This window comes from Pygoscelis adeliae, unplaced genomic scaffold, assembly GCF_000699105.1.
Source record: "Pygoscelis adeliae isolate BGI_AS28 unplaced genomic scaffold, ASM69910v1 Scaffold113, whole genome shotgun sequence".
In the NCBI taxonomy this organism is placed as follows: Eukaryota; Metazoa; Chordata; class Aves; order Sphenisciformes; family Spheniscidae; genus Pygoscelis; species Pygoscelis adeliae.
Window position 1 is genome coordinate 7450208 of NW_008825108.1, and position 12330 is coordinate 7462537.

Sequence of the window (12330 nt, forward strand, 5' to 3'; positions counted from 1 at the left end):
TTTAATTCACCACCAGCACCCAAAAAAAAAAAAGCTGAGAGAGATGTTGGTGGCCCTATATAAGGTGCACTTCACCTCCTGCAGAGCACATCAAGAATCACAGCAAAGGTAAGGCTTGCAGCCTTCATGCCTCTCTCACTTTGCCTTGCCCCCTCTTCCTGATGCTAACACTACTCTCTCTCATCAGCGCTGAGTGCTGTAGCTGCAACCTGCTGGGACAGACGACTTCTTTGGATCGTGAGCCATGACCTCCCTGCAAACCTTGACCAAGAGCTTCTCAGGATGGGTTGTCTTCTGCTGCTGCTGCTGTCTCCCTCTTCTTCTCACCAGCCCTCTGCCTCCGAAAGGGGCAGGATTGGCTTCTACCGCCCATCATGCCTGCAAGCTCAGGAAGATCAACTTCCAGCAGCCCTACATCAGGAATCGCACCTATACCTTGGCTAAAATGGTACAGTAACCCATGTGTCCTTCATGGCGGGATCTGAGGACCTCCTCCTCTGCCAGTGCCCTGGCTTCTTGCCTTCGGCCTTCCCCTCTCTTTCTTATGCATGCCTTTCTCCAGAAAAAACATGCATTTGCAGTAAGGCAGAGCTTGGGCATGTGGAGTGGGTCTGTTGCCCGCTGGTTGCGTAGCTGGGGGAAGCTGCTGCCTCTCCTCTTCCTGCTCCCCAAGGGAAAGGCAACCCCTGGCACAGCACAGCTCCTTCTCTCAAGCGGCTGCTGCTAGACTGGGACAATTGTGAAACATGAGCTTAAATTTCTCTGTTTACCCAGTCCGTTTGGAGCTGGGCCTGCCCGTGACTCCAGCCACGGCCAGGCAGCTTCTCAGGCATCTTACAGTGCTCTGCTTGGGCAGGTTTCCTGGCTGATTTTACCATGGGTGGGTCCCCTCTGGTGTACACCATCAAGCGCTGCAGCACCTCCCAGCAGCGCTGTGGGCTGCCATGAGGTCGGCCACCTGCGGCATCTGGTTTAGTCATCATAACCACTATGACATCTGACATTTAAGAGGGGGACAGGAATTCAGACTTCTGCTTATTTATTTTCCAGTGATACTGACCTTGAGTCTCACCCAATTAAGGGGAGAAACAGACACAATGTCCAAGCTTACCTACCTGTAACAGGCTGTCTATGGTGTCCATTCTCTCATTTCACCTGCACTATTACTGATGAAAACCTTAGGGTTTATTACTGATTTTTGGGTAAGGTTCCCATCCCCACCTGACATTTCCTTTTTTCCTTCTCAGGCCAGGGTCTCGGACCAGGACACGGACAACAGGCTCATTGGGCAGCAGCTCTATGTTAACGTCAAGGTAAGTCTTACACCAGGATGCTGCTCTTTGCATCCTTCTGCAGCACTTGTTGATCTCTTGCCATGATTTAACGTGACCTCCTACTTGCATACATAGGAAAACAACCACTGCTACATGATGAAGAGGATCGTGGAGATTGTAGTGAAAGATGTCCTCCTCACCGAGGCCAAGGACCAGTACCCGTATGTTGAGGAGGTGGCACAGTTCTTGGCATCCCTGAACTCGGAGCTGAGCAGATGTGTGAGTAGAGTTGGGTTTCTTTCCCTTCTCATGACTCTTGTCGCTGCTCCTGAATCTCAGAATGCTGCAAACAGCGGCAAAAGGCAGTGATATGAAAGGAAGCCTCAGATCAAAAATATCGAACTCAAGGTTGATAGTAAGGTGTGAAAAAGAAAAAAAAAAAAGCACATTGTTGCATACAGATGCCAATGTTATGTCTGGATGTTTTCTTTTTTTTAGAAATCCTCAGGACTCAGAGACCACATTGAAAAGAACCTGGAAGAAATGAAGAGCAAAATGAAACAGGTACATTTTTTCCCAACATTTAAAAAGGGCAGTTCCAAACCCCAGTCATTGAGTTGGATTAAGGCTGACCTAATTATGAAACAAACTCTGGAGATTAGTTAGAAGGTGAAGCCTGCAGGGGCATTAAAGAGGGGATTAGTGATGTTTCCAATCCCAGCCCTCCTTCACTTGTCCTGTTAACTCTCTGCATGTGTTATGGTAATTTAAAATTGTCCTTCAGAAGTCAGGTTGCAGGTAGCTGTATATGCTAGACTGGATTTGAATGAGCTAGTTTATATCTTATGGTATAATGACTCTAATAGAACTATTTGAGAGAATAAGGAGAGTAAATTCTCGGTTCAGTTTCTGTGACAAGCCTAATTTCAATTTTCTGAGAAATAATGAGATGTAAAACTTACATTTTGCTCTTTTCTAGTTGGGAGAGAATGGAAAGACTAAAGCCATTGGAGAACTGGATTTACTGTTTGACTACATAGAAAATGCTTGTACTGATGCCCCAAAGAAGGGATGGAACAAGAAGAAAAACTGAAAGAGTTTCAGATCAGGCTTGAGGAGATGTCTCTGAAAAACTCTTGCTGTAACTCAAATTGATTAACTATTGCGGACCTCCCTCCCCCTCCCCCCCAATGCAGTATATTTTTTACCTGTGCCAAAAAATAGCAAACTAGGTGGGCACAGACAGGAAGCATATTGCTGCCTTCTTTGAAAATGAAAACTCCAGGACAGTGTTTGCAGCTCCATTTCAAAACAGGGCATTAAATATTTTCAAAGGCACACTCCTGTCCTCCTCATCTCCACTGGAATAAGGCAGCTGCTTTTGTATTTTATAGGCTGAGATTGGACACCTGTGAATCAGCTTTGGTCAAGGTAGGCAGTGATATGTAGCCAGGATGTTCTGAGCCTTTTACTTGGAAATCTCACTTGCATATGTTGCCCCCTTCTGACCTTTACCTGAAAAGTTGGTATTTCAGACTACTTCAGAAATTATTTTTGTCATTCATATTTAATGGTAACTTATTTTAAAGTAATAATTATACAGTACTTTTATTTATACAGATTAATTGAAAAATCTCCAAGGAAATGTATTTATGAAGCTGTACTAGAGGCTTTTAAGTGAACGACGAAATTAAAAATGCTGTGTGATATTTATATGAAAATGGATTGTTTTATAAATGCTTACTGTTTAATTTATTATAATAAATATTTTGGTCCTCAAACATTACCATTTACAGAGTTTTTCTCTTTTATTCAAACGCAAGGGAGATGACACATATTGTGCCTGTGGGGCTGCTGGGCCAGTGGCTGTAATCTTGTATCCAGAAAGGATGCAAGCTTGGTCTGGGGACATGCTTCTTCACCATAAGGCTGAAATTTCAACTTATCACAGGCCAGGGCTTAGCAGGGAGTGTGTGGTTCAGCCTTTCTTGTGGGGGGTGGTAGGAAAAATAGCATCGCTCCTGAGAGTCATTGGTTTGGTTCATTGATTCTGCCTCGGTACGCCCATAGACAAGATCCCGTCTTGAATAGCTGCTGGTGAAAAGTCCCAAACTGTCCCCCTGGGTGAGATGAGATGGAGACAAGCAGTCAGGCAGCAGTTGCTAACCGAAAACTCAGAGCGCTGTGTTCTCACTGCCCCATAGGCACGCTGAGCACAAATGGCACTCTGCAGCATCAGGGATTTGAGAGCACTTCAGAAGAGAAGTGCTTGGTGCCTACTCTCAATGCAAGCTCCCAGACAGAAAAAAAACAAAGTCACTGAAGAGCAGTTTAATCCGTCATTATCGGATCCTTCAGCAATGTCCCCTGGGCAAAGACAGAAGAGTTGCTCTGGTTCAGCCAGGGACATTGGTGGCTGGACCAAGGTTAAGGGGGTGAAAAGCATCCAAATAGTGAGAAAGCCAGAGGAAATATATAATAGTGGATTGTCAGCAACTGGTGAAGACTTCTTGAGCAAGGCTTTGCCATTTCTTTATCAGGGCAACAGGCATCCTGTCCACATCTGGGAAAAAAAAGTATGTCCTCAAATAAAAGACTCAGGGTGGCAGTGCAGGTGAGGGAGGGTGAAGTTTTGCAAACACAGCATATCAGGGACATTCATATGAAAAAATCTTGCTAAAAAGATATCTAGAAGACAACCCATGAATAGATACTGTAATATGGGAAAAATGTTGGCAGGAAATCTACCTTGATCTACCTTGGTAGCTTCATCAATTAAATTCAAAGAGAAATTAAAGTTAGCCCAAAAATAGTTAGTCTCAACATGTCTTACATCAGCTGTTGAAGCTAGACGGCACTGAAGTGGGATTAAACTATCCCATGTTGCTCCTGAACCAGAGCGATTTTGAGATAAAAGTGTTCATCCATACCTAATTTGAACAAGGTTTATGTGAACTGAAATTATAACACCTTCTTGTGGGAACTCACATACTAGACTGGCATACTGTCCTGGTTTCAGCAGGGATAGAGTTAATTTCCTTCCTAGTAGCTGGTACAGTGCTGTGTTTTGGATTTAGGGTGAGAACAATGTTGATAACACATTGATGTTTTCAGTTGTTGCTAGGTAGTGTTTATACTAGTCAAGGACTTTCCAACTTCCCATGCTCTACCAACTGAGAAGGCTGGAGGAACACAAGAAGCTGGGAGGGGGCACAGCCAGGACAGCTGACCCCAACTGGCCAATGGGATATCCCATACCATGTGACATTCCATACCATGTGACATCATGCTCAGTATAAAAGCTGGGGGAAGACGAAGGAAGGGGGGAATGTTTGGAGTGGTGGTGTTTGTCTTCCCAAGTCACCGTTACGCGTGAGGGAGCCCTGCTTTCCTGGAAACGGCTGAACACCTGCCTGCCCATGGGAAGTAGTGAATTAATTCCTTTGTTTTGCTTTGCTTGCGTGCGTGACTGTTGCTCTACCTATTAAACTGTTTTTATCTCAACCCACGAGTTTTCTCACTTTTACCCTTCCGATTCTCTCCCCCATCCCACTGGTGGGGGGGTGAGCGAGCGGCTGCGTGGTGCTCAGTTGCCAACTGGGGTTAAACCACGATCCATCTGGGTGATGGATGCCTGTTACCTGTCAAACTAGATGCAATCAACATGGTTTACTTTGCTCCACAATCTCATTTGCATCTCACAACATATGAATTAGATGCCTGTTCACAGTCAAGGCAGAAGTGACCCAACAGTGACAGCCAGCCAGGATTTGGTACCACATTACAGTGTTAGGAGTTTAACCTTTTGCTATATTCAGTAGGATATTTATTTTCTTTCTTGTGGGATAAGCAATGATGTTGTCAAGAGCTGTTGGCCAACTTCCTTTCTCTTATCACGTGAACTTGCGATGGCTGACAGCAAAGGGAGGGAAGTTAAGCACCAAATGGGGAGTTCATCTCGCTGACCTTTGACAGACACAGCCTATCCCCAAGCTACACGAGGCTCCCTTTATAGTCAATGGCGGGTGATAGGAATTATCCAGGTCTCATTCATCTCATCTACATTAGAGGTTTATAAAGATTGTGCCTTTGGACAGGATAACATAACTTTGCCCTAAAAGTACCTGTTTTCTTCCTTGATTATAAATAGAGACTAGACCATGAACCAGACATGCTGTTCCTCATTCATATAATCTCTTCAAAAGCGGAAAATTAACTTATTTCCTTCTTCTACTTCCTTTAGGCTTCTTCCACATTGTCCTTGTTGAGCTGCCCTACCCAGAAATGTCAAATCAATCTCTCAAGCTTTCCACACTAGGGCTAAACCCAGACGAAAACCCATTTGTCCACAAAAATGTAAAAATGAAGTCAACTGTTCATTAACTTCTCCAACCCTGAAAACCACTAGCTGAAAGACTCTACCATGGAAACATCATGAGCTGGAGCCCTGGAAATGCCACACAGCAAATTTTGCAGTATTTCCTTCACAGGTTTTCTTGCAGGGCATATGTGACTTGTGGGTGTGTGAAGGATGGTGGGTGATGGTCAGTTTTGAACAGACAAAGGAAGTAGAAGTCAGAGGAGGTTTCCCTTACAACCAGGGGAAATGCCTGGGACAATTACTGACCAAAAGAAAATAAAGATGTAGTTTCAGACAGGCAAGCTGGGTTCCAATTCAGTCAACAGTTACAGCTCAAAAAAGGAAAATCATGCTGAAATGTTTCATTCTGACATTTTCTAAATAAAATATTTCAGTTTTATGCATCAAAATAGTGTTTTGGTTTAGAATTTTATGTACATTTTCTTTCAAAGGTTGAAAAGAGATTTGAAAGCAAAATGAGCTGTTTCATTTTGAGTTGGACAAGTGCTTTGGGCTGACCCAAAATGAATTTTTTTTGGTTTAATTTTTCGGTTGGGTCACCAAAGAGAAACTCTGTTGTTCACGCAATTCTAATTTCCGTTGCCCTATTTTCCTTTCCTCACCCTGCCTCCAACTCATGGACTATTTGCAATTCCCAGAGGTCCTCGACCTAGCACTGTTAGGGGAGGCACCTGCTCCATATCCTTCATTGAGGACACCTCCATTGTAGAGGCTGGACGACCTCTTCCCGAGCAAAAATCGTCAGAGCTGCCTACTGCCAAATTTGTGTTTTGTTAGCTCTTCCTCCCCTTCGCTTACATAAGGTGACCAGAACAGGCACTTTTTTTTGCTACAAAGATAATTATAAAACATTTAAACTACGTCTGAAACTTCATATTGTGAAGACAGAGGAACCCAAAGCATGAATAGAATTTTCCACATCCTGCTGAGTAAGTGACAGTTTAAGAAACGTCTCTTAAATACATTGTGTGGAGTGTTACTCAGTTATGAGATTTACATAGTCAATGTCTGAATATATACTCCTTAAGTGACCTAGAATAACAGAGGGTTGATATTTCCAATTTGCTGCTGGAAGTATACTCTAGACAATGCAAAGAGCCGGAGCAATCCTGATGGTAAACCAGCGGCATGTGATTATGTCAGCCTGTGCTTTAAAGCACAATTAGCTGCTTTGAAGAAGGTATGGACTGCATTGAACAACAGTAAATGCCTGATAATCTTTTCACTCACAGCCATCATCAGTACCCAAGGGATGTTTGTAAAATTGGTGTAATCTGGAGCAGAACTGGCCAGCTAATGTGAAGCAGGATTGGCAGAGACATTACAGTCAATCTCATGCTTATGAATGATGCTGCCAGGAAGAAGGTAATGACCATGGAAAGAAGGAAAACCTACAATGCAGTTCTGTGGGACCCAGAGTATTTCTGGCTGTCCACTAGCCAGTGAGATGTTACATAAAATAACATATTTAGGATGGAAAGTAATGCAGCCTCTCAGGGGATCCAGACCAGGATTCTATACTGTTCAAGAATTTGTTAGGAAGTCTTATTTGGGTGAGGTAAGTTACAAATTACAAACTATGCTAAGGCTGATGGCATTTCTGGGGCTACACACGCTTCTTAACACATATCCATTTTTGACACCTTTTTCTTGGTTAACACGTAGCTGCAGACCTTATCAGATGAACTATATGAACTTCACCACTAGCAAAAGTGTTAAACAACTATGTAAGTGAAAAGATTTCTTCTGAAGTCTAGGAAATCACTCTCTCTGTTTAACCTTTAAATTCCAAATCCCTGGCCAAATTCACAGATATCAATTACTATAATTTAATCTGGAATTCACTGATGAATGGTTTAGAAAATAAGATATTCCTACATCTTTCCTCCTCTAAGGAGAAATAAAACCAAATTATTTTGAGAAGAACTGTCCATTTATCTTCAGCAAATTAACTCACAAGACCCAAATATATACATTTTTTGAGTATGAAGGATTAAGGCACAGCATTAAATATTTCCAAGATCAGGCCATTTTTCTTCTCTAGGATTGAATAAAGAGAAAGGGCAAATCTTCTAAACTAAAAACATTTTCTGTTTTGCTCAGGGCAATGTGAATTGAAATATTTTGAAAAAACAGACTGAAAAACGTGTCTTTGACTAGCTGACTTGAAACTGTGGTATGGCTGTTTCTGCAAGAACCAGTAATGTTCTTCAATGGAAATTGTAGTCCTAGTTTCAAATGACTGAATGCAAAATAGAATTGTTTTCCAAAACCTGCAAAATTGCACTGATTTAAAGTTTATGTTGTCCTATAGTTTTCCAAAAGAGGGTCGCTTCCAACTCCTACAGGACATTTAAGGAGTGGTGATGATGTTCATTAAACTGTGAAAGGAATGGGGCAATCATGTTATCTGTGGTAAAGTCTGAAAGCTGTGCAACCGTGAAGACTGACTTTCTGATTTGTCTTTTGCATTAGGCCTTGATGTATAAGGGCTCCCCAATGGATTAGCTCATCATGTATCTAGTCCTGCTCCACAGAAGATAGAAAGAAAACTCTTATTGACTTCAAAGTGTCTAAGATCAAGCTTGTAATATGTGCATGTATCGAGTTAACTATATCACAAAGAAAAGATGAAAGATTTCAACACAGATGTTAAGATGGAAGTGAGGAATTGGACTGCTCCGGTGAAAGGCTTGTTCCAGAAAGTCCAATGTATTGACACTTATTTGGGAAGCAGAAGTTCCAAAACAAAGATTAGACACTGCTTGTCATTGCAATGACTTTTTTTTTTTGTTGTTGGTCTAAAACTATCCAGGTTTTGTCTTAGGTTAATACTTCTTAGCAAATATGTCTCCAAAATTTCTGGTTTGACCAACCTTTCTCCTTTAGTAGTTATCCTTTATAGTGTGACTCCTGCCAGTCTTGAACAGCAGAAGAAAATTCAGATTCTCTTTTTTTTCGTATTTTATCACCAAAAAAAAAAAAAAAGGTAACTGGGATTTTAGGTAGATAAACCCAGATTTAGGGTTTATCAACTCTGATGCTCATTTTTACTCTGGTAACTCAAAAATGGAGAATACTTGTTTGTCAAGCATAGCATTTGGCAAAAAATATGATATTTTGTAGGCATTAACTTGTCAACTTCAACACAGTGATCATTGTTCCTGCATGTAACAGAGGTTTCATTAAGTTCAGGAAAGCATCTTGGTTTGACGGGACCCATGTGTGTCTCAGAAAATGCAAGACAGTTACTTGCACATGAAATGTCTATTTTAACTTGACATGTGAGGTTGAAGCCTTCAAAACAGGGAGCTGCTCAACCTTGGCTTTGTGCTCTCATTTTTAAACTATCAATGATTCAGTTACATGACAAGGACTTCTGGGCAGTGACTGGGAACACAAAACAAGTCAGTGACCAAGACTCTGATCCTGCAAATCGGTAAAACACCACAAATTTTCCTCATTTTGATAATAGCCTTGTATGAGTCATCTGCCCTAGCTTTGGTGCCAGAAAACTAGCTGGCAAATTCTGAGGTGCTGCCCACAAGTCCCTGCAGAGCCTGTCTCTAGCTCCGTCAGCAGCAAGGATGTTAGGCAGATGAGGGGAGGTGTCCTCTGAGGGCCCGGTCCCCTCCATCAGCCCCGGGTGATGAGCACAGACTCAGACATCCAGCCTCCAGTGGTCTATGGTTGGGCGTGACAAATCCCAGGCATGGACTTCAGGTTGTTATGTTGCTCATGGGTCAAGCTACTGGCAAGAGAAAGAACCAGAAACAAGCAGCTTTGTTTATACCATTTTACTTTGGAAACCTTTTGGCAGTAAGAATGTAAATTTAGATTTCGTTTTTCATTTCTTAACTGTTTTCCATTGGTACTTTTTACACTACTTGCAGTTATGAACTTCAGTTTATGTTGGCGACCCAGTGACACTGGAAGTGAATAAATAATAATGAAATGTGTTTTAGGTGAGACGAACATGTGAGGTTTCTCTGAAAATAGGAAGAAGGGAGCAACTCATCTTTTCTACACTTCTGAAAAGTAAAACAGAGAATTTCTTAGAGCTGCAGTATGAAGTTTTGGCTGGGAGGGTTAGGTTTATGCCGTAACCTCATTATCAGAACCGAGATAAGAGAGAGGTTGCAGATTGATAAATTATCTCCTGTTCTTTGCTGTGTGGTTACAGGCAAATGTGATAAATAAAATGCTTGTTTTTCAGAAGTGACAGATTAGTAAAAATAAACCTCAGTATGTTCAGAGGTTTAGGCAAACATTTCAGACCTGGGATACTTTTCAGGGCTTGCCTGCAAGTTTTGAAACAGCTTGGCTGAATATCAAGGCAAGAAATCTGATTTTTATGGAACAGCTAAGCTGAATGAAGGGAAATCTGCTAGAAAAATGCTCCTTCCCATGGAAAGGAATTCTCGTGTGGAAAAATTTGCTTTCAAATAATCTAATCTAAACCTGGAAATGTGAAGAAGCATTTGACAACCTGTGAAGATCTTATTTGGTGTCTGGTATTGGGTCAAAATTCACTAAAGTTTGCAGTGAGACTGATAAAAGCATCTTCCCAAATGGGTACAAGTACTGAAAGTTTTTATTAGAGACGGGAAAAAGTCATTAAAATCAAGGCTGCCACGTGATTTTCCCAGCCCATACAGAGGGATATAGATTTAACCTCTTTCTGCTGAGGTAACAAATACAACTAATCAGAAGAATGATGGCAAAGGAATTTTTTTTCCCTTCTTTTGTAGCAAATGGTAGCTCTGAAGCTTTGATTAAGACTGGAAGCCTTTTTGCATTGGATTTTTTTTCCCCTGCTGGTAGAAAATGGGTTTTGTGAAGAAATTAATGTTTTTGCTGGTTTTCTACATAAGTGTTGATTTTCTCATGGAAACCTAAAAATTGGAAAGCCCAGTACTGATATTAAATTGTAAAAAACAACAACAACAAAAAAGCTTTCATTGGTTGTTCACTGGAAACTATGGGTCTATGTTTTAAAAAATGAAAAGTAGCTATTTTCATATGGAGAACATCAACAACTTTCTAATTAGTTTCACTTCACTCCTACAGGCATATTAGATGATTTAAACTTCTGTCACAGTTACAAAATTAATCTGATGTATGGGAGTTGTAAAGTCAATGCTCAGGTCTCTATTTGTAATTTTGCACATAAGGATTCCCTCAAAACTTTACTAAATCTACAAATATTAAGAGATGGAATATTTCTGATTTGTTTAAGAAGCTCTTAAAGAAGGTGTTTGTTAAAACATCTCTTCCATAATTTAAAACATTGTGCATGCTTTTACATATTGTGCTACAGACTAAGTAAAGAGTAAAGCCTAAAAATAGGCTGAAGAGTGAAACTTCAGACAAGCAAGCTATCCAAAGTCAGATATAACCAGTATTTTACTTTTTCCTAAATTTCTAAAATAAATTACAGATAATATAGGAAATGCGAACTTAATTATTATCTCCTTGGTTTCTAGATCTAACCACTATCATCATTAATATCTGCTGAATTAGATTTAATTATATTCATTGCAACAAGCAATGCTATATTTCAGATGGTAACACAAAGTTTCCCCATTGTTTTAATTGGAAAAAACCCTCAAAATTTCCCTGATCTGAAGTGAAAAATCTGAATGCATATTTTGACATGTGGCATCTGTTCTTTCTCTCTAAGTGCTACTTATATTTTGTGATATTTTATTTTTCTATAACTTTTAGGAGTCTTTACAATACAATCTCTTTTTTTATAAATACTGCCAACAAGAAACCCAGTTTTGACACCACCCTCAGGTACTTCTCTAGTCCTCATTTATGTGGCCTGTGCCACAGGATTTCACATGCTTTGGAAAATGAACCTCTCATGAGTAGTTTATTATTCAGCTCCTATATCTTCTCTAGCAAAAAAGTGCCAGATGTGATCATATCTGATAATTAAATAAGTAAATTTTCCACGAAAAATGCCCCTTCTGATGCAATTCATTGAAAGCACCACTTCACAAAGAAGGCAGATACATGGTGGGAAGTGGAGAAGTCCGGACTCATGAAGGGGTTGCTGAATGGAATCTGGGAGATGGCACCATGGCAGCAATCTCTGACTGAAGGTCACAGACTTCTCAGGGCTTGAGGACTACTTCCAAGGGAAACACAAGTGAGGGAAGCACCTTTATTACCAATAGGTTTGAGTTCACTAGAGGGAGAATGGCACCTCCAATGGAAAAACGCTCTGGAACATCCTCTTGTTGCCTACTGCGCTGTTGCTTCCCTCGCTTTTATTCTCTGGCGGGACCGTTGGAGAGTGAAGGTCGCAGCCATTCTGCGGCAGTCAGTCCAACTATGGAAATACACTGCAAGCAAACATTTCCTACACAGTTTTTTTCTTTTTTAAATAAAAGACTATTCTTGCCAATAAAGATCAACTATAATAATTTTTCTTAATGTAGTTTGTTTTGCTGCCTTCTGTTAACGTGGCCATGCCAGCGAAAGATTCAATGCCAGTATCGTTCACCAGCATCTGGTTAGGTCACTTACACCTCTGTATATCCTAACTTATCACTGTAGTTTCTGAATATTGTCCAGAAATTCTATTTCATTACTATTTTAAATTACATTTCAAAATTTGTTTCTCACAGGACTTTACATCAGTGACACAGCCACCTCTGAGCGGTC

The 12330-nt window shown here is 40.9% G+C and overlaps 1 protein-coding gene across 1 annotated transcript; it reads left to right on the forward strand.

Annotated features, from left to right (window-relative positions):
• Window positions 1-244: 244 nt before the first annotated feature.
• On the forward strand, window positions 245-2367 carry IL22 (interleukin 22). Its single transcript, XM_009327565.1, has 5 exons — window positions 245-448; window positions 1248-1313; window positions 1410-1553; window positions 1773-1838; window positions 2254-2367. The coding sequence occupies exons 1-5, from the start codon at window positions 245-247 to the stop codon at window positions 2365-2367; spliced, it is 594 nt and encodes a 197-aa protein (XP_009325840.1).
• Window positions 2368-12330: the final 9963 nt, after the last annotated feature.

Coding starts and splice junctions, on each gene's coding strand:
- IL22 (XM_009327565.1), top strand. CDS start 245: ATGACCTCCCTGCAAACCTTGACCAAGAGCTTCTCAGGATGGGTTGTC. Junction 1,314..1,409: donor AGCTCTATGTTAACGTCAAG/GTAAGTCTTACA, acceptor TTGCATACATAG/GAAAACAACCACTGCTACAT. Junction 1,554..1,772: donor ACTCGGAGCTGAGCAGATGT/GTGAGTAGAGTT, acceptor TCTTTTTTTTAG/AAATCCTCAGGACTCAGAGA.